Source organism: Carica papaya, chromosome 8 (assembly GCF_054855325.1).
Source record: "Carica papaya isolate Zhongbai chromosome 8, ASM5485532v1, whole genome shotgun sequence".
Taxonomy (NCBI): domain Eukaryota; kingdom Viridiplantae; phylum Streptophyta; class Magnoliopsida; order Brassicales; family Caricaceae; genus Carica; species Carica papaya.
Window position 1 is genome coordinate 29,181,943 of NC_142316.1, and position 21,956 is coordinate 29,203,898.

General features: G+C 36.3%; 4 protein-coding genes across 12 annotated transcripts; 3 read left to right on the forward strand and 1 right to left on the reverse strand.

Annotated features, from left to right (window-relative positions):
- The first annotated feature begins 498 nt into the window (after positions 1 to 498).
- Positions 499 to 7,048, forward strand: LOC110813103 (splicing factor PWI domain-containing protein / RNA recognition motif (RRM)-containing protein). 8 transcript variants are annotated; one of them, XM_088209113.1, is made up of 9 exons: positions 999 to 1,140; positions 1,450 to 1,529; positions 1,791 to 1,838; positions 2,365 to 2,624; positions 2,919 to 3,071; positions 4,053 to 4,485; positions 4,595 to 5,257; positions 5,366 to 5,967; positions 6,310 to 6,833. In XM_088209113.1, the coding sequence occupies exons 4-9, from the start codon at positions 2,397 to 2,399 to the stop codon at positions 6,559 to 6,561; spliced, it is 2,331 nt and encodes a 776-aa protein (XP_088065239.1). In that variant the 5' UTR covers positions 999 to 1,140; positions 1,450 to 1,529; positions 1,791 to 1,838; positions 2,365 to 2,396; the 3' UTR covers positions 6,562 to 6,833. The 8 variants fall into 8 exon arrangements, 7 of the variants coding, with proteins under 7 accessions (XP_088065233.1, XP_088065239.1, XP_088065236.1 ...); XR_015813857.1 differs by lacking the exons at positions 1,450 to 1,529; positions 1,791 to 1,838 and adding an exon at positions 6,908 to 7,048 and having other exon boundaries at positions 499 to 1,140; positions 6,310 to 6,804; XM_088209110.1 differs by having other exon boundaries at positions 1,450 to 2,101.
- Positions 7,049 to 9,674: 2,626 nt separating this feature from the next.
- On the reverse strand, positions 9,675 to 12,754 carry ENT1 (equilibrative nucleotide transporter 1). Its single transcript, XM_022040192.2, has 2 exons — positions 12,136 to 12,754; positions 9,675 to 10,582 (listed from the first exon to the last, which is right to left on the reverse strand). The coding sequence occupies exons 1-2, from the start codon at positions 12,680 to 12,682 to the stop codon at positions 9,852 to 9,854; spliced, it is 1,278 nt and encodes a 425-aa protein (XP_021895884.2). The 5' UTR covers positions 12,683 to 12,754; the 3' UTR covers positions 9,675 to 9,851.
- Positions 12,755 to 13,537: 783 nt separating this feature from the next.
- LOC110813102 (uncharacterized) lies at positions 13,538 to 15,479 on the forward strand. Of its 2 annotated transcripts, XR_015813956.1 has the most exons (3): positions 13,538 to 14,412; positions 14,535 to 15,011; positions 15,116 to 15,479. XR_015813956.1 is itself a non-coding variant. In XM_088209457.1 (2 exons), the coding sequence occupies exons 1-2, from the start codon at positions 13,734 to 13,736 to the stop codon at positions 14,612 to 14,614; spliced, it is 759 nt and encodes a 252-aa protein (XP_088065583.1). In that variant the 5' UTR covers positions 13,538 to 13,733; the 3' UTR covers positions 14,615 to 15,479. The 2 variants fall into 2 exon arrangements, 1 of the variants encoding a protein (XP_088065583.1); XM_088209457.1 differs by having other exon boundaries at positions 14,535 to 15,479.
- Positions 15,106 to 16,739, forward strand: LOC148252787 (uncharacterized). Its single transcript, XM_088210373.1, has 6 exons — positions 15,106 to 15,225; positions 15,323 to 15,418; positions 15,995 to 16,080; positions 16,195 to 16,213; positions 16,338 to 16,424; positions 16,665 to 16,739. The coding sequence occupies exons 1-6, from the start codon at positions 15,106 to 15,108 to the stop codon at positions 16,737 to 16,739; spliced, it is 483 nt and encodes a 160-aa protein (XP_088066499.1).
- Positions 16,740 to 21,956: the final 5,217 nt, after the last annotated feature.

Consider the following 21,956-nt stretch of genomic DNA (forward strand, 5'->3'; position numbering starts at 1 on the left):
AGTAGACACATTAACTAATTTTTTTTTTGATGAATCTATATATTTAGGGATACAAAATACTTATTGTCTACCAAAAAATTTTATGAAATACACACTCATTGCATAAATGGCATTTTATTTAACATTGTCCATGACTAAATTGGTTTTTTAAGATTAACTTGAGGTTACTATATTTTAAAGTGGATATCGGTAAAGTTTTGATGTCAATTTTTTATGATAATTTTTATAATAACTTCTTTTATTTTGATGATTATTTTAATATAATAGATAATTATTCTAATAAAATAAAATAAATTATTTGAGGTAGTAGAAAAATAAACAATCCAATCATTTTAATATAATACATTGAAAATGAGAAACACTTAATTTTGTTTTTCTCTATTTGTTTTATTATAGATATTAAATATTTATTTACTATAGAATGTATTTTTATTTTTTAAAATTCAGTAAGTATATACGTGTGACATTTTAGATTTAAATAATTATAACAATGTTTTTGCAAAGCAGCTCTCCGCATTCTTTAGGGCACAGAAATGAAATCTATGCCAAAGCCAATAGGTAGTCGGATCTAAAAATATTCACCCAACTAAAATACAATCTCTCTGTCTCCGTTTTCTACCTCCACGAAATCGGCTCCTTCCATGGCGGATTCTCCATCCTCTCCGGCAACCCTAGATGCAAGTTTACCGAAGACCGAACTGGATAACGCGACTCCCCAACCCGATCCAGCATCTACCTCCACCCCACCACCATCAACACCGCAACAGCAACAGCAACAGCAGCAGCAGCAACTGCAATACCCGACACCAAATGCTAATCCGACGGTGTTACCTCCACCGCCTCCACCGATCGTCTCATACGCGCCGCAGGCAGTGTCTGGAGGGGTCGCGACGTTGACTCCCTCTCTGCCGTCATTTCGTCCGGTTCCTCAGTTTTCTCCGGTTCCCAACCCGAGTTACCAGAACCCTAGCATCCAAACCCCTGGAGTGCAACCGCCTGGTGTGAGCTCGGCTCCAATTATGCCGTACCAGGTTCCTCCAGGTCAGATTTTGAGTCCGGCTATGAGACCGTACGCGCCTGTGCCGAATGGTTATCCCGCCATGCCTGCAGCTGCTCCTCAGGGTACCGTTCCTCCGCCGGGTGGGTTATTCTCTCTCCCTAAAGCTATAAATTTCTTTTAATGTTCTTTATTTTGTTCTATGTAGATCTTAGCGATGCTTTATGAAGACATTGTTAATACCCTATAGCTACCGTTCTGCTGTGTGCCAGAATTTATATTGTTAAGCTCTTGGGTTTGTTCATGTATTTTTATGTGCCTCTCATGTACCGCGAGTGGAAATTATTTGTTTTAGTTAAAATAATATTGGCACATGGTTTTTTGGGGAAGAATTGAAAAAGGTAGGAAAAGTTTAGAAAGGGGCATGGATGACGGGATGTTTTCTCCTACAGTGTTTTGATTGATTACGGTGAGAAAGGTTGCAAGGCTTCAAATATTGGTTAGAGACCCCTTCTTCAACACCTTTACTTTGGTATGCATATTTGTTTGGTTTCCTTAAATTCCGTTTAAGAGTAAATGCACCTTTAATGAGAAGTTATTCTTTTTCCACCCTTAACTCAGCCCCTAAGATCTAAAAATAGTATCAAGAAAAAAGTAATAAACACAATTCAAATAGCTGTATTGCTCTTTATGTCATGCTAAATTTCATGTGGTTGTGCCATGTTCATTTTAGTAGGCTACTTTCTGGTAGTCATAAGGGTACTTTTCCTTTCATGGGTTTATGAATTGCCAGCGGCAGACCTTGTTAGCAACTGAGTGCTCGTTGGCCTTTTATTATGAGGTATCACAATCTTTCTAATTACAGTTTCTCTTTCCTTTTGTCTCCCTGCTCCTTATGTTTCTTTCTGTTTGTTTTTCCATTTTGCAAAATGGACTGCTAACGTTTTAGAGAAATCTAAATGTTGAGAAATATGAGTATAGTTTTGAGTTATTAATTTCCTGTGAGCATGAGATGCTGGAACTCTCATGTTATCAAATCTCAAAATTTGCAATTGGTGCATGGAATGATTTGGAAGGCTACTATCTAACAAGTGGATGCACAAGGTAAGCCCAGCTCGAATGTCCATGCTTATGAACTCCGTGCTATTTTCTTAATGTCTGCTTCAGGTTATCTATTCAGCTGGTGATAGTTGCCATGCCTGTGGTGCCATCTCTAATATGCTTTTATTGTGTGGTAACATTATTTAATTATTTTCTAGAATCTTTTTTCATTATATGTTTAATGGGACAAACGCTGTTATACCTGTTTTTAGTTGATAAGCTTGTTCTAACATCGTTGCATAGATATTTGTTTTCCGTTTATGCAGGATTTCCTCGGTATTCTTCCCCATACCCAGCTATGGTTCGCCCTGTGTTTCCTCCACGTCCACCAGGTGCAGTTGGTGTGCTTCCAGCAGTAGCGCGTCCATTTGTGCCAGGAATACCTGGTGTTCGCCCAATAATCTCCCCTATTATTAGGCCAGCTGTTGTTCCTATTGTTACACCAGCAGATAAACCACAAACTACGGTTTATGTTGGCAAGATAGCACCAACTGTGGAAAATGATTTTATGCTTTCTCTTCTTCAGGTGGGTTTCTGAGTTTTTAGGCTTTGTCTATGTTTATAGGACTTAAGACCCTCTCAACCAAGAGCCATTTGGCTCTTTGGTTTCTTTTTTTCACTACATGATGTGTGACTGAGGGTCTTGATCTTGGTTTATGTCTCAGTTAACACTCAAAATATATCCCAAATATTTTCATTAGCAGTGCACATGGTTGTGCACTCATACATACAACTTAGGATCCTTCTGCTTTTGTGGTAGCGTTATTAAAGTGCCTTTTAAGCTATTGGTGTATGAAATTTGATTTGTACCTTTTTGAAGTTTTGTGGACCCGTCAAGAGTTGGAAACGTGCTCAAGATCCCACCACTGGGACTCCTAAAGGTTTTGGGTTCTGTGAATTTGAGTCTGCAGAAGGGGTTCTTCGTGCATTGCGGCTGCTGAGCAAATTTAATATTGATGGGCAGGAATTGGTGGTAAGCTTGGATTTATTATATATCATTATATGAATTGTATTACTGTGTTTTGCTGATATAGAAGGTCGGTTTTTCTTTTTCTTTTAAAAAATTTTGTGGCTAGAAGCATAATGTGCAGTTTTTTGACTCTTTGATTCTATTAAAACAGTGTTTAAATTGCAGAAAGAAATATGCTTAAAGTAGGTGGATGCTTGTTTAAAGCAGATGAATTCTTATTTAAAAAGTAAGCTCTAACATTTGGATAAAGTGCCCATTGCAAAAAAGAAGTGTTTCTTTAAAATAAAAAATTAACGAAAATATGTACTTATTATGAATATCCTCTTAAAATTAATAATATATTGATAAGAGTATGTAAGTTAGAGAATATTTATTTATTTATTTTTGTTTTATTTCAAAAAAATAAATATTCTCTGACTTGCATTATCTTATCTATATATTATTAGTTCTAAGAGGATGTTAAGAGGGTTTAAGTAAATTAGTTAGACAAAAAAAATAAGAATTTTGAAAAGTCAGGAACATTATGTTTATTTTTTTATTCGTTAGAGTCACTTTTAAGAACTTATTAAGCACCCAGCTTTTAACACCAGCAAACGATTGGAGCAGGGCGCTTAAGGTTGCTTATAGGAACCAAATAAACAATGCCAATTGTAAAATGATCTTTTAATAATGAGTTCTTGAATACTATATGTGCTACTAGCTTTCTCTTATACTATATGCAAGCAAAAAAATAATTTTATTTTACATTTGGAATTCCTTAACGTTCATTCTGCTTATTCTTAACCATGATTTGGTGCCAAATCTAAGGATGACTTTTTGTCTGGAGATTACTTGTGTATTCATAATGATGCATTAAGAGCTATAGCTGTTTTTATTGCCTCCCATTAAATTGATTATTTGTTCCCCATCCCCTCCAAAGAAAAAAGAGCAAGATTTTTTGTGATTATTTCTAATATTATCTTTGTTTATATGAACATTTAACAGTTAAATGTTAATCAAGCAACAAGGGAATACCTGGAGCGGTATGTGGATAAGAAAATGGAAAATGCTAATAAAACCAAAGAAACTCGAGCTGAAGCCTCTGAGAAAGAGGATGAAAGCGCAGCACCAGATGGGAAGACTGAATTGCCCAAACCTGCTGCTGAGGAGGTGAAGAAGGATGGTGATGCAGGGAACAAAGAGAACATTGATATTGCTAACTCTGGAATTGTGACTGATGAAGACAGGGAAGCTGACAGGGAGGCTCTGGAGAAGCTTCGAAACGTGATTGAAGAGAGGTTAAAGACCAAACCTCTACCTCCACCTCCACCTCCACCTCCTGCACAAGTTGCTGCCAATGGTTCTGGGAATTCAAACTTAGAACCTGCGGCAACTAAATCCAAAGATGGGGATTCTGATGTGGATATAATAAAAACTGGTGAGTTTTGGGGTGGGTGTAGTATATTTCTTTGTCATCATTGTCTCTAGTTTCTGAGGAAGAATAACAATAGTACTCGATTTCTATGTGTTGGCTTCTTATTATGCAGATGCAGTTGAAGATAAAAATGATGATGAGACCTCTAGTGAACATAACAGGCCTGAAACAAGTTCGCCTGATAGGAGTAGGAAATATGACAGGAGGAGCAGAGATAGGGACAGAGAGCGGGATGTAAAGCGAGAGAAGGAACAGGAAATTGAAAGATATGAAAGAGAGGCAGAGAGAGAACGAGCTAGGAAAGAAAGAGAGTTAAGAAGGAAGATTGAGGATGCAGAGCGTGCATATCAAGGTCGTCTTAAACTATGGGAGCGAAGAGAAAGAGAGAAAGAGAAAGAACGCCAGTATGAGAAGGACAGGGAGAAAGAGCGGGAGCGTAAGAGGAAGAAGGAGATCCTTTACGATGAAGAAGAAGATGATGATGATTCTAGAAAAAGGTGGCACAGGAGTGCTTTGGAGGACAAGCGAAAGAAGAGACTAAGGGAAAAAGAGGATGATTTAGCTGACAGATTGAAAGAAGAGGAAGAAATTGCTGAGGCCAAGAGGAAGGCTGAGGAGGAGAAGCTGCAGCAGCAACAAAGAGATGCTCTAAGGCTTTTAACTGCACATGAAGTGAATGGAAGTGAAGAAACTGAAGAATCTAACATTGAAAGCAAGGATAAGGCTGTTGTCCAAGATAAAGAAGGTGATCTTGCACATGAGAAACATACATTAGGTAAGGTTTCATCCTTCTTCTATTTCATTCTTTTGAATCATGTGTATTTTTCGTGCCTCCTCCTTCCCCTTCTCATGTTTTAAAGTAAAAATTGATTCTCCACGACAGATGATGGTGTTACACAAAATGGGACTAGGGATGAATCTACTATGGCTACTATTACTACATCAGATACCCAACAGGGTGGCAGTGCTCCAGTCAGAAAGTTGGGGTTTGGTCTTGTTGGGTCTGGAAAACGTACTGCTGTCCCATCTGTTTTCCATGAGGAGGAGGAAGATGAAGCACATAAGGACAAAAGGATGCGACCTTTGGTTCCCATTGATTACTCAACTGAGGAACTGCAGGCTGTACAACCTGCTGCCTCTGGAGCACCTCCGCCAAATTTGGTTGCAGCGGCAGAATTTGCAAAGCGTATCTCTAATGTTAATCCTAGAGATGAGAAGCCTGATTTAGAAAGGGAAAGGAGTAGACGTTCCCATGATAAGTCAAGCCATCGGGATAAAGACCGAATTGAAGAGGATAATGGTCGAACCAGAGATGAGGGTAAGGATAAGATTGTTGACCGTGACAAGGACCGTGAACGTGGGATCGAAAAAATGAAGGCACCAGATAATAAGAAGCTTTTGGATGCAAAGCAATTAATTGATACGATTCCAAAAACTAAGGAGGAGTTATTCTCTTATGAGATAAATTGGGCTATTTATGACAAGGTAAACAAGTAGTTTAATTTTTTAAATCTACTTTACATCAAAATTTTTGTTGTGGTATCGGAATGGGCTTCTGTTGTTTGCTGAAGTTGGCCTTAATCTTATTGAATGACTGTTCTTTTGTTGCTCTTTTTCTACTCTGTTTCGTAACTATATTTGAAAGTATTTGTTGCAATACATCAGTTTATGAACAAGCTATGTTGTATTTTAAGCTTTCATCTCTAGATCATATGTTATGCAGTCCTTGAAAAATCAAATAATTTTTACTGTTTTTTTATAGTATATCCGCATTCTTAGTTTCTGTTTTCTACCATGTGACTACATTTGTGTTTCTAATTTTTACAGCATGAACTGCATGAGAGAATGAGGCCATGGATTTCAAAGAAGATTACGGAGTTTTTGGGGGAAGAGGAAACCACACTGGTTGATTACATTGTATCCAGTACTCAGGAACATGTTAAGGCTTCCCAAATGCTGGAGCTCTTGCAGTCTATTTTAGATGAAGAAGCTGAAATGTTCGTTCTCAAGATGTGGAGGATGCTCATCTTTGAAATTAAGAGAGTAGAGGTGGGTCTTCCATTGAGGTCGAAAACTTAACTACTAGTTTTATGTTCGTTCATTTGTTGCTGAGGGATTCATATCACTGATGTATCTGGTTCTGATCCTCATGGCATAGGAGAAAACCTGATTTGATAAAAGTTTTTTTTTTTTTTTTTTTTTTTTTTTTTTTTTTTTAATATATACTTTTGGGGCATTGTAAAGGATGGGTACAAGTCTTAGAGGACAGGAACCCGAGTTAACCCCTGTGTGGAGTTGGTACAACTTGAGCAGTGGCTTTTGGTAATTTCATGCAAGTTGCTCTTTGATTATTCTGTGTTTGCAATGAAATTAGAGTTACTATTAGTTAGAGACTAATGATTTTTGGGGATTTCTTGGGTCACAGGCCAATATTTTGTAGCAAAGCAAGTTTTGAGCACAGAGCCATTGTTGTTTCAGAGTGTGATCACATTATAATAGTGCTCAAGATTTCTACGAAGTAGAAGTTTATTGTATATAAAAAAAGAATTACAAATTTATTTGTTGATGGTTGTTTCTTGATATTAGGCAAAGTAGTAGCTGGTTCCCTTTCGTCTATATTAAGGGTTATTTAGGGTAGTTGGGGACTCTCCTTTTTCTTTGTTAAGGTTGTGAGGGTATATTTTGCAAATGACTACTGAAAGGTTAGTTAGAAAATGGCAGTGTTAGGATGGTGAGGATTAAGCTTCCATCGGAAAACAAGAAAATGTTATATGTTTTGTTTAACAGAGGATATTTTATTAGTAAGAGGATTTCTTAATCACCTGAGGGTTGACTGTGGTGATAGGAAGTTTTTTGTAAGGACCTTGCTAATATAAGATTTTGAATTCAAGTCATGATGTGCTTCTAACTTGGAGTGGTTTAAGGAACAATAACTTCATAACAACAATTGTTTGTAAAATTATTTAACTGAGCATAAGTGAACTTTTTCAGTTTCAGTTTAAAAAAAAAAAAAAAAAAAAAAAAAAAAAAAATTAGTTGATTCATATAATCCTTCAATGGAGAATCTAATGGCTTGTACAAAACATCTACGATGTAGAGAGAGTTTTGTCAAACTTAGAAATAGTCTTAATGTTAAGAGTTTTTTGAGTTTGTTTCTTCAATTAAGATGAGTTATCAGTACTATGCATGTATTCATTCTCTTGAGAGTTGTCTCATAAATAATGAGTAAGAAGAAAAAAAGGTGATTTGGGTGGGGTTCCCGTCTGCTTCAAAAATCAAAATCTTGAAGGCTGGTTCTTATGGGAGAATTTTCTAACTCAAGTTTTAGGTCAGTGTGTTTCGTAAGAGAATGTGAATATTAGATGTGTGAATTAATTTTATTAAGAAATATATGGCTTCTCTTAACTTAAAAATAGATGTAAAGGATATATATATATATATATATTCACTTAATTATGGCACAATACTAATGCCTGATTCTCTGATATTTATAAGCTATATAATTTTGTGGTCTTTTTATGGGTATGAATAGCTCGATGCTTTGTTTCATTTTAACGTGGCAAATTGAGTTTGGCCCTACCCATCTTCTTTCCATGCTTGGTTTATTGTTTCCTGATTAAATAATTATTTATTATTTTTTTAGTAAACATAATATCATCTTTTGTAATGTAGTAGAATTGTAATTTGAAACCCTATATATATATATATATATATATATATATTTGTAGTTGTTTTATGTTTCATGGTTTCGTGTTTTGTTATTTTTTCAAGAATCCATTTAAATTTTAAATATTTATTGACTTATAAAAAAAGACACTTAATAATTTGCAGTTAAGTTAGATCAATCAAAATTAAGAAAAAAAAATTCAAAGAAACAGACAAGATAATATTACCTAAAACTAATGAGAAAACCAATTCAGATGAACTTTACTAAGTAAATCATAGAAATTGAACTTCAATAACCAAATTAGAGGAAACTAAACTATAAGCTACTCTTTTTTTAAGCCATATAGAGTGTAGAGAAGAGAACAAAGCAACTGCAGCTTGTAGTTTGATATTGATTGTCTGCTCATGATATAAAATCTATAGTCTGAATATGCAGTTGGACTTGATTTTGGGGGGTGGCTCAGATTGTATAATTAGATTATTCGTACTATCTTTTATTCTCACATGTTTCGTAATAGATACTCTTTACCTTTAGACTGATATGTAATATTATTCAATGTTTTAGCGAACATAAATTGCAGCTTAAGATTTTAGTTGTTTTGGTAAGGAAATTAAGAGAAGAGTTAGAAGTATTGAGTTGAAACTCCATTTTTGCTCTGCTTGGGACCTCATATTAAACTTAGTATAGTCAAATATTTCTCATTAATGTATTACCAATTCATGTAATTAAAATTAATTTCTAAACACCTTTTGCTCCAAAACTTTTAACGTCACCCCCCTCACACACACACACACACACATTCCTCCACCTCTCTTTTCTTCCCATTCCTCCTACTTTTTTACTATATATATATATATATTTATAATTTTTCTGAATTAGAGTATTTAAAAGATGTTTAAAAGGTTTTGAATATTTTAAATTGATAACAAGTGAACATAAAGGACATTATCTCTCTCTCTCTCTCTCTCTCTCTATATATATATATATATAACTTGGTTAGAGATTATTTGGTGTCCATGAGAGTAATGGAGTTTTATTTTACAACCTATTATAGGGTTCAATGGGCAAAAGAAGTGGATTTCACTGCCGTTGAGTTATTGAATTTTGAGGTTTCTTTAACCTTTTTAGGTTATGGATTTCACTAAGGAAACTTTGTTCCTAAACAATTACAAAAGTAAGGTTGGTTGGTCGGTCCAAGTTATTATTACGACATGATCTTGTTCACTTGGCTAAGTCAACAGATGGGATTCAAGTGATTTTTTCCATAAGATCAGTTAAGATCAATAGAATAAAATAACAACAGAATGAAATTACTTTTTTTCACTCTTTTAGGATTGGGAATAAAAAAGATTTTCTTATAGTGAATAAAAAAGATGGAAGACAAGCTTTTGCTGTGAAGAAGAAATATTTAGGCTATTTTTACCACATGAAAATACTTTTTAGCTTATATATTATATATATATATATATTTATAAAAAATATGTAAAGAAATATTTTTAAAAAATTAATCAAGTACAAAGAAGAGTGACTGTGCGAACTGTTCTTTCACCTTTTACTTGAAAGAAACAATTGACTGTGCAGTACTGAACCATTTAAGACAGAGATGAGCGTTTACAAACTTCACAGATTAAACATATCAGCAAGCCAATTTATACCAATCCCATTATGGGACCCTTAATGGCATGTCATCTGTGCTCAGACATCAGATGACCCAGAACCAAGCTACAATTGATCCTGCAGCCAGGCCAACAATCAAGAATAATACAGTTACAATACCCGCAGTCTCTGCATGTTGCAATTGCACACATTTGGGAGCCAGAATCATCAGCACACTTGTAAAGTAACCATTTGTTAGTCCCAAGAGGCAAGTCAGTATTGTCACCGGAATCTCTGTTCGGAAGAATTTGGGACCGTGTAAACAACTCAGGAAGAGAGGATAAAACAACAGTCTCGCAACACAACTACCGACAGCAAATCTTTCATTCGCTAGAAGATAAACTGCAGGTAGAGACTTGCCAACCAGGTCAAACACATTAAATCCAGTAATGAGAAGAATTGCATACCAATCCTTGAGGAGCTCGGAGTGTACATCCTCCGTGATATACCCAGGAAAAATTGATAAAGTGACAACATAAATAAGGACAATTCCAAATCCATACCACTTGATTCTCCCTATTATGTTCCACAAGGTTTTTCTCCAAACAGTCCCAGTCGGGGAACCTTTCTCCCCTTTCTCCTCATTTACAGCCTGAATTTTGAGTTCCTCGTAATATTTAATGACTGGAAGTGTATGTGCTACATTGTAGAACACAATGCATATGATCATGACAACAATCCCAACAACAAAGTAGAGATTTGCACTTTTTCTCAGACCCTGGACATCTTGTGGGTATACAGCTTTGGTTAAGATCCTCAGAAATGAAACAAGCACACCTACATTCAGCATTTGAAAAGTTAAAAAGTTTCTTTGGTTACCAATCACATAACTTTGACAACGGAATTCATTTAGGATGTTTGAGATTAATGGAAAAATATGCTTACAGCAGCCAGGTTTTTCAAATTACTTTAAAATACATGACAGATTATAAAACACTCGACATTTTTTTTGGTTATAAAACTGATAAAAGAAAGATTTATTGTAAATAATTATAATTTACATTATTATACATATAATAATTTACATTATTAGACATATTATTAATCTTAGGAGAATATCAAGAAAAAAGTTAAAAGTAAATTTACTAGTTAAAAAATAAAAAATAAAAAGTTCAAATATAGAGCTTATTTTCTACAATCATAAATTACTTTTAAGAATGTAATAAATACTCTACCCTTTTATGTTTTCAAACATAGAGATTAGAGCTGGAACCTCAGACTGCTTATAAACAACAAATAAGCAAAATCCAAACATCTTCACCCTGGCAGCCTGCAACTTTCAGTGATTAGCTATATCCACATAAAGCTCATTCAAGGAAATTGATTTCCAATCTGCTTCAACTCCCACTTACTCTTTTTATTTTTGCCTTGATAAAACCCTCTTTAATAAGACCTAGATTAAGCAGTTCTCCATGCTGTAAACCACTCTATTAAGTATCATTGACATCCATGTGAGTAACTCTATTACTGTTTCAAATGGTAAACTTTTGAAAGCCAAAGGTTTTTGGCTCAGCGGTGGACACTTTCCCTAGGGGCATGACGTAAGTTCAAGCATTGCTTATAACTCAATTAATATACCAAAACTGAAAAAGGAACCAGTAAAGTTTCTGATGATGGATTCAACCTCTGATAAAAAAACATATAAACACTTTGAAGCCGTTTCTTAAAAGAAACAAAAAAAAAAAAAAAAGAAACACCTTGAAGCTGTCGACCAAGATTCAAGAAAACCCATACGTGAAGTTCCTGAGGAGTACACAAGCACGGGAAGCATAACTGGTGTACGGATCCCATAATTCCACTTGGGAAGAAACTAAATTAGATTCCGCCAAAGTGTAACCCTCTGACCCAATTTCTCCAAAAAAGAAAAAGATCTAACAGGGTTAGCAACAGGATGTACAGTTTATTTTGGGTTGGAATAATCCAAACAAAGTTACATATCATACTCATAATACCTAAGTGAAATCTTAAACAGAGACCACCCAGCTGAAACTGCTTGACTTGAAGAGGGATCCCTCAGGAAAAGTCAAAAGGCTTTTTCATAATAATGCAGGTATCCAACTTTTGACCTCCCATTTGACGGTTAAGTTATTGAGTAAACTCAAAGGAAGCCAAAAGCACGCTCCCAAACTCAAAAATGGAAAATAATTCTCATACCAAATAAAAATGAAAATAAATATATCAAGTGGCCTGTAAATGGAAATATCATCTTTAATAAAATCAGATCTCAAAGATAGAAATTAGTTGAGAAAAATAGAAGACCTAAATTAGCAAATTCCGAAAGGAAACAGAAGAGAAAAAAGAAAAAAAAATGAAGAGAGAAAAAAACTTACCGGAGCCCGCAGTTCCCGCAACGACGGCCTGCATGTACCTTTCCGGCAGTTCACCGGCAGCCCCAATAAGACCGCCCTGCATCAACGCATCGGCCATACCCGAAAGCCCGACTGCTATACAGGTCACATAGAATCCGCTTTGCAACCCGACTCGACCCCTGATATAAACCACATCCATAACAGGAACGACAAGAAGAGCCACAACGAACAGAGCCAGGCCGATGTTGATGCGAACGTAAGCGCGGCTCTTGTGAGCGTAGAAGAGAATGATGATGAGAAGACAGATCAGAGCCACCAGCATGTAGACGATAGCAAAGCAGCGGTCGACGGAGACGTCTGGATAGAGGTAGGAGAAGTAGTCTACCGCGGTGATGAAGGCGTTCCATGGGAGCAGGAAGCCGACACCTAACGCGAAGTAGATTATGTATGCAAAGTGAAAGGAGTCTTTTGGGATCTTATGGGCGGCTGTGGTCGTCGTTTGAGGGAGGAGGAGGAGAGAAGATTCAGAAACGGATTCGGGTTCGGATCTTCCATCGGTGAGACCCATTGGATGTGGTTTGTTAGGAAGAAGCTTAAAAAATGCGCGATGATTACGCGTTGCGTGTGCAGATGTGGTAGTGGTTGGTTGAAGATACAGACATGGGGTTCAACGGTCAATTTCGTCTAAACGGCGTCGTTTATAATTGTCTTTGAGTGAGAAACGAATCTCGTCATTTAAAAAAAAAATCCGTTTGAGATCTTGCATGATTCTAAACTAAGTTTAAAATAGATTTTTTTTATAACACTTAATTCAGATATCATAATATATAAAAATTAATTTATATATTATTTTTTTTCAAATATTTTTATCCAAAAATTACAATATTTATGTTGTTAATGAATTCCATAGTTTTTTTTTTCTTTTTGTGTAATTCTTGATTTTTTATTTACTAATCATAAACTTATAATTTTTTGACATCATTATTTTATATATTTAGTTTTTATTTACTTATCATAAACTGTTAATTAACAGTTGAAATTCCAAATCTTGATCAAAATGTTTTTTGTTTTTAATCATAAATTATTTGTCTGTTTTTTTATTTAGTTTTTATTAAAATCCCAACTTATAATTATTCTTTTTATTTTTTTAAGTCAAACACTTTTTACTTGTTTCTAAAAAAAAAAAATATCACAATCTTGATAAATTTATAAATTGCACCAAAATATCATCTAAAATAATTCAAGTCAGACCTCTTATTAAACAATAAATTTAATAAATGTTTTCATGTTATGTAGATTTAAAATTAAACAAAACATGGGGGTATATATTTTTATTTGGTTCTCTCTCCCAAGATATATATATATATATATATATATATACGTATATCTTCCCCTTCAACCTTAAAGATTAAAGATCATCAAATATAGCCAATGTCAAAATTATGCCTCTTTACAGTGCTCATGAAGTAAATTGTCCCTACGTTATATGAATAATGAAAATCAGACTCCAACTTTCAGTCTTCTCCATCTCCATTATCTTTTCTCATTCTACTGTAATTCTTGAAAAGAGTGACAAATATACTGTTGCATAGGCTATTTTGTAGTTTATTTTTCAGATCATGTCTGTCAGGTCCATAGCTGAAGGAAAACAGTTTATCTATATGCCTTGGCCAAAAGCATTGCCGTCCTCTGTAGCATATGTTCTTGCTCTTCTCAGCGCCGTTGATTTTGTTCTTTTCAGACTTCAGGTGCCTAACTGCATCCTCGATATTCAGTTATCTTCTACGAATGTCTCAACCTGTGAATTGGGCAACTATGGCAGTCTTATCAACAATTGTTGTGCCATAGCTTTTGATGAATATTTGTACGCGTTGGGGCGGCAAGCCAACCTAACTGGACAAATTTTGTTGCATTTGACAGAGAAAAATGAGTGTTTAACATCAATGAAGAGAGCTAGTGATGATGTAAAGGGCTGTGGCGTTGAGAAGCTAACCAGTGGACCTGGTGGCTGCAGTGACTATACTGATACGGATGTTGCTAATAAGCTAGGAGTCAGGTTGAGGAATTTTGGCCAAGACTGTAGAAATTTAGGCATAACAGGGGGACTAGATGGCGACTGCGATAGATGCAAGAAAAGGTGGGGAGAGATCAATGGAGTATCAAGCGAAGAGATATCATCTTCAGAGGATGTCGCTTATGTTTATAGGTTTTCGGTTCTAGTGTCAATGATTAGCAGTAGGATTGATGATGAGAGATGGGTCTATTCCGTTTTCAAATGTCTGAACGAGCAGAAATTAGGTGAAGTAGATCGCTAATTTGCAAATATTTTTGAACATATTATTCTGAATCTTACTTTCACTTTTATTGCTAAGATGATTAATGGAATGACATGCTAAGCTCTTTCCTTTTCTTATTTTCAGATCAACATGGTGGAAAAAGAAAGGCAAGCACAGGTGATGGTTTGTACAATTGGTGGAAAAAGAAAGGCAAGCAGAGGTGATGGTTTGTACAATTGGCTTGTCTGATTCTCTTTCTTTTTGATGTTTATGGTTTTAGTCCATATCGTTTGAATAATTTTCTCAGGGCTGTGAATTCTAATAGGGTGCTTTTGGGAATTATAGCACTAGCAGGCATTTCTATATGCATCATATTCAGGATAAGAAAGGGGGAGAATCCCAAAACTGGAAAATATGGTACATTTTTTTTCACAATATTATGATCCGTCTTCGTTGATTGCTTCTTAAATTATTCAATTCAGACTTTGCCATTTCACCTTGCGGCATCAGATGCTTCGTTCTCGTCCAAGGAGTCAGTTTCTCGTAAGATGTCGCTTAAATAAGTCTATTCCTCTACAAACAATCTGAACCCATCAAACTTCATCGGGCAAGGAATAGCTGGTAAGAACTCATATGCAGCACTATATCTAGGATCAAGGATCAATGAGTGAAAGACCATTTTGGTTTGTTTTGCTTTTCAACCCGTCTGTGCATTATGATATCAGGAAAGGTGTATAAAGGGTTACTCTCAAATGGTCAGCATGTTGCTGTCAAGCACATAACAAAAGTTGGAGAAATGGAGACATTTGTCAGGGAAGTTAGAAGCCTATCTCATGTCAGACATCCCAACCTTGTGGCTTTGCTTGGTTACCGTGAGAAAGAAGATGAATGCTTTCTAGTTTACGAGCTCTGCCACAATTGAAATCTCTCAGAATGGTTGTATGGTTTGTTCCCCAAATTCACACCACAAAATTTCCATTTTCATTTTACTTACCTGGAGGCTTCTTAATGAAGATGATGAACAACAGGTAAAGATAAGAGTTCTTTCTTGGATTCAAAGATTAAGTATAGCAATTGGTAGCACCAGGGGTCTCTGGTTTATCCATATATATTCACAAGGTCGGATTATTCATCGTGATGTCAAAGTAAGGTTTTTCTTTTTTGGAAACTAAACTTGTAATTTATCAATACTGAGTTTGTTCTGATACCAGTAAGCTTCAAATTTATATCACGAACAAGCAGAAAAAACTATCCTCATTAACCCAAAAACAAGAAGCTAGAAATATATGCAGCCTAAACTTTCTCCCCAAAAAAACCACATTTCAGAACCTACAAAATTTCACCACTCACTATCAATAATTATCTTAAAAAAGAAGACAGGTTACGAACAATCATAAGGAGTCTAAACCTAGGAGGAATTAGCCAAAACACAGCTCAGCTTCAAATGGCAGTCTGCTCGGCAAACAAGAAAAAATAAGAACCTCTAACCATGCAACCATACCAAGTGAAATCCTCTATTTTTCTTTTAGCTTCTAATCGCTTTACCTTACCACTAATTGTTTTCTCTGATTTTCTTACAATCACCTATACTTTTTTTTTGGTAGCCAACAAACATTCTCATCCCTGCTGATTTTCAAGCAAAGCTTTCAGATTTTGGGTTGGCTAAAGTTATGAACATAGTCAATCTTATGTGAGCTCCGAAGTGAGAGGAATATTTGGTTATGTCGATCCCGCATCTAGAAAAAATCACCATGTAAATGCTTCAGGTGATGTTTTGGCATAGTTCTTCTACAACTCATCTCAGGACAGAGGGTAATCAATCTGTATTTAAGTAGATCAATGCCCTTAAATCAAATGATGAGGGACAAATTTGCCTCATATATAGATAGATATCCATCTACTGCTTCTTTTATATTCTAGCACATCGTTCGAAATTCTAATTCTCAGGCAAAGCTCTTTACAAGAGCCAGTAACATGGCAGAGTTTGCTGATCCTAAACTCAATAGGGAGTACTCAATGGAAGCCTTTGAGCTTGTATTAAACTTAGCCTTGTCATGCACAGGACTCAAACAAGAAAGACCATCCATGGCAAAAGTAGAATTAAAACTAGAAAAAGCACTTGAAATGTCAATGCAAATGAATTCATGTGTAAATTCTTGATAGATAAAAAAATGACAGGAAAAGAAAGAGCAAAAATTGTGCTTGTCAGTTGAGTCATCGGTTTCATTATAATATTCCTGATAATTGTAGGGGGTTTGACTTTTAATCATACAGGGGGTGAAGACGATGACATATAGCTTTAAATGCTTGTTCGTACAGGATAGCTTGCTCGAAAGCTTCATTCAGTGATTGTGGTTCCTGTAATATCCGAGCCCAAAATTTGGTCCGGGATCAATTTTGGTAATTTAAAAATAAATAAAAAATTTATTTATAAATTAAATTAAATTAATTTTGTTAAATTATTGAAAAAATAGGTTAGAAATGTAATCAAAAATAATTTTGAGAAAAAGGGATAAAATTTGAGTTCGAGAGATGTTTTTGAAAGAAAAATTAAAAACAAGGGGTAAAAATGCGAAAAGAGAAAATTCAGCCACGTAGGACAACCCAATCAGCAGCCCCGACGAACCGGAGCACGCTGCGTGACAAAACACACTGACGTCAGCACCTAACAATTCGCATGCCCAGCAATCGGACGGTCCAAGATTGATCTGACATGCGTGGACGGCTCAGATTCGTTCATTCCTTAAGCGTAATCGGACGGACGAGATTAATCGGGATGAACGATCCAGATTCGTTTCCTCCTTAGGCGTGATAAGATGGACGAGATTAATTGTGATGAACAATCCAAATCGATGTGAGATGCGTATAAATACTTTGCATCACATGGAAATCCAAACCCTAGCATGGCACCTTCGCCGAAGAAGAAGAACCAGGCGCCGGATAAGGAGGCCAGCCACCGACCACCGCCGCACCAGAGCCACCTCTAGCTGTCAAAAAAGGTAAAAATTCCTCATACCTGCTCAGAATTCAATTTCAAGCATCCCTGTGACCAAATCGGAATAAGAGGGACGTCGGGTGAGCTGAAAATCGTGAGCAAAGTTCGGCGGAGCCACCGTAGCCAAAACTAAAAAATTCCTCTGATGAGCCCCTTCCCGCTTCCCGTTTCATGCAATTTTTTAGTCATTATATTCACCGTCCTTTTCTGTGCAGATTAGTCGAAAAAAGAATTCTAGCCGCGAAGGAGGACTAGCGGAGCCACTGTACCTGAAGGTCCCCATCCGCTGGTAGGTTCGATTTTTATGATTTCTCGGTCAACTAAGGGTCCCTAATGTGTTTTTCTACAGGAATATGTGCAAAATTGGCCAAAATTGGCCAAAACTGATCAAAACTGGCCAAGCTGAGGTGAGCCGCAGCCTTAGGCGGTGGCGCCGTGCTGAAACCCCAAAATTGGCCAGAAAGAGTTTTGGACACCGATTTTAGATTTTTGAGGTATTTTTAAGTATGTGACGAATGTTTTTGATTTTACAGAAAAAATTCAGGAAATTAAGTACCCGTTAGGAGGTGTAGTAGGCAACTCGACGTTTAGAAACACCAATCTGGGTAAAGATCTCTCACCCTATTCTCTGTTATGGTAATTTGATGCTTAATAATATATGATTTTGTGCTTTTGTGAAAAAATTAAAAAACTCTAAAAATAATTATAGGTCACTAGTGGAGTCAGAACTGGTTAATTCACGATTGTCTCGATTTCCTGTTTATTTTCTTGTACTGCTTTATTTGCTTGTTATTATATAGTGCATGTTCTTAAATAATATTTTCTATAGTTTTATCGATTTATCTAGTTTATTCAGTTATATACAGTCAGTATGAATGTAGTTTAATTGATCTGTAAATGTAATATAAGATATTGGTGTGCGTGGTTAGTTATTTTATTGATAAAAATATTTATGTGAAAAACTTACTGAGTATCTAAGGAAAGAGTGGACGGGCCTGGTACATAAAGAATTCTACCATAAATGTTACCTCAGTCGAACGGAGTTGGAAAATCCCTTATCGGGAAGGTTTGGGAGATATAATTTACCCTCATACTGGAGAGGATATCGAGACGATGGAATGTTTGGCGCCCATTATTGAACGGGGTATGGAGACGGCCGATTAATTGTTTAAATTAGATGTTGGGTTTACGAGTAAGGGAACATCCTTATGGACCCCTAGGGGTACAAGTAAGCAGGCAAGAAAGGAAAGTTATTGTATCTTATTCTCTTATGGGTGAAAATAAAAAGATGTATGAATATGAGTCTTTATAGGTTATTTTTCGAAAAAATCATTATGTAGGTATGAAATAAACGATTCTCTTTATATTAAATGAATTTACTTAAATTAAGAGCTTCATTAGTTGTTTTGTAATTTTTACCAATTTTTAGTTTTTTGTATGTGTGATTAGTGTGATATTTTTACTGAACCAGTGTAACTCATCATTTCATTAACTATTTCAGATCAAGAAGACTAAGATCTATATCTCGATCAGTAAGAGGGTTGTGAGTGTTTACCACCCGGACTCCCTTTAAGTACTAGTGAAGGTTGTCCTAAAATTCTTATTTATTCGCTTTTCTTTTTATTTCTTTAATTACTATTTTTATTTTAGAAGGTACATTCCTGTTGCTCTATTGGGCATTTAAAATTATTGTGTAAGGAATGTAAATCCTAACTCTATTAATCGCTTCCGCATTTACATTATGAACTTATTTCCTTAAAGGTTTCAGACTTTTACAGTTGATATCAGAACCATTTCATACACAAAGTCTTAAAAACACCAAAAAACAAACTATCACTCAACCCTTCTTTGTGAAATATAGGTACAATAATATGAAGAGAGGAAGACCACCACTAAATCGAGCAGTCTAGGATGGTTCGTTTTGAGAGGATGTTGGCCGACTCTTTAAGATAGTGGAGAAACTCATCTTTGCCCAGCAGACCTGGAAGAAAAGGAGGGAGTTGCCTGACCCTCTCCCACTGCCACAGTTTGAGCCACCCTTACAGCGAGAAGATTCGGAGCCACCCCGGTACAACCCTGCTCCTCCATCGTATGATTTGGGACCACTACAATGCAATTCGGTGCCTTCACTGCATCATCCAGTACCGCCATAGTATAATTCGGTGCCTCCATCGTATCATCCGGTACCACCATAGGGCTACCCAGTCCCTCCCAAACACAATTCAGTCCCTCTTCCACGGGACCTAGTTCCACCCATGATGGACCCAAGCTACATTGAAAGATAGAAAAGATTAAACCCATATATCTTTGTAGGGACATTCTCTTTTAAAGATGTCGAGTATTGGTTAGCTGAGACAGAGAATACCTTCGCGACTCTTGGGGTGGTTCCTGAATAAAAAGTTGTACTTGCCACCTACATGCTTGTGGGAGAGGCAGGTAGGTGGCAGCTCAAGCAGGCCACCCTGCCGTTTCCAATCACTTAGGAATAGTTTCTAATGGCTTTCAATGCAGAGTACCTCCTAGAACACCTCTAATATTTGAAGAAAATTGAGTTTGCACACTTAGTACAGGGTGATATGATTGTATTAGAGTATGCTCGAAGGTTCCTAGAGTTAGACCGGTATTCTCCTGAGAGCATGATGGATGAAGACATGAAGATAAGGAAGTTCAAGTGGAGCCTCCGCCTGAGATCAGACAGCAGCTATACGTATTTGAGCTCAGTACCTACTCAGTCATTCTGGCCAAGGCACAGCTAGTGGAGAGGAACTTTCGTATATTTTCTCAAGTAGTGGGGAATCTTATACCCTCAGTTTCACACCGCAGATCAGCACCCACTGTACCAGTTCAGCAGAACAAGAGGCCTAGGCTAGTGACTCAGATTCTTCCTCAGGCTCCAGTAACAGAACGCGGTAGGACTTGCCAACACTGCAGTAAGAATCATGGGAATTGACCCTACTATCATCTCAATAATACTTGCTGCATATGTGGGAGTGACCAACACTACGCAAGAGAGTGCTTGTAAAATCAGAAATAGGTCAGACCTCCTATCTAGGATAGAACTTCCAACCTCACTCAGCAGGATGCTGAAGCCAACTCAGATGTGATATAGGGTACATACACTATCTGTAATTACCTTACACATATTTTGATTGGTACTGGTACTTCACATTTGTTTGTCTCACACACTTTTATACAATTTAAATGTACAACCAGAAAGACTTGATTTTGTGTTTTTTTGTCTACTCCTGAAAGTAAGACACTATTAGGGAAAGTTATATACAAAGCTTGTACCATAGACATAGCAGATAAAAAATTAAGTGTGCACTTGATAGATATTGACACAGAGGACTTTGATGTAATCATATAAATAAACTAGTTAGCGGCAAACCACGCCACTGTAAATTATTTTTACAAGAAACTTGTATTCAATCCTCCTAACGAAGAGTTATTTACAAGTTAATGAAAATTTTAAATGTTATTTCCTCATGACAATTTCTTTATTACATAGTGTTTTAACTCAGTTATCTTCTCTACATTAGGCAAACATAAGAAAAAAGTTTGCATTTAAGAGATTCCGGTAGTCCGAGACTTTTCAAATGTGTTTCCTGATGAACCACTCGGACTGCTAGTGGATAAGAAAGTTGAGTTCATCATAGATCTTCAGCTTGACACCCAACCTATCTCGGTTGCCCCTTACCGCATGAGCCGTGTTGAAATGAAAGAATTAAGGAAACAAATCGATGAGATGCAGGATAATGGGTTCATCCGATATAGTATGTCTCCTTGGGGTGCTGGAGTCACATTTGCAAGGAAATAGGATGAAAAGTTAAGATTATACATTGACTACAGGGGATTGAATATGGTCACGATCAAGAACAAGTACCCCCTTCCTAGAATTAATGTTCTTTTTGACCAGTTGCAGGATGTCTAAGTCTTCTATAAAATCTACTTACATTTGGGTTACCATCAGGTAAAGATCAGGGCATATGACATTCCCAAGACAACCTTCAGAACCAAGTACGGATATTATGAGTTCCTAGTCGTGCCATTTGGATTAACCAACATACTAACTATTTTTATGGAATTGATGAATAGGATTTTTAGATAATTCATGAATCAATCCGTCATTGTGTTTATCGATGATATTCTGATCTATTCAAAGAGTATAGAGGAATACGCTCACCACCTGATTCAGGTTTTATAGGTTCTCAGGGAGAAGAAACTGTATGCTAGATTGAGCAAGTGTGAGTTTTGGCTTGAGCATACTACTTTCATAGGGCACATCATATCAAGGAATGAAGTATCAGTGAACCCGAAAAAAGTTGAAAAACTGCTTGATTGGGAAAAACTAACATCGATCAAGGAGATTTGTAACTTTCTAAGAATGGCAGGTTATTACCGTAGGTTTGTGGAATGATTTTCTAATCTAACCGTTTCTTTAACTAACTCATAAAGAAGAACATTAAGTTTGAATGAAACGAGGATTGCGAAAGGAGCTTTATAAAACTCAAGAAACGATTCACTATTGCACACGTGTTGGTTTTACCGAGTGGGACATGTGGATATACAGT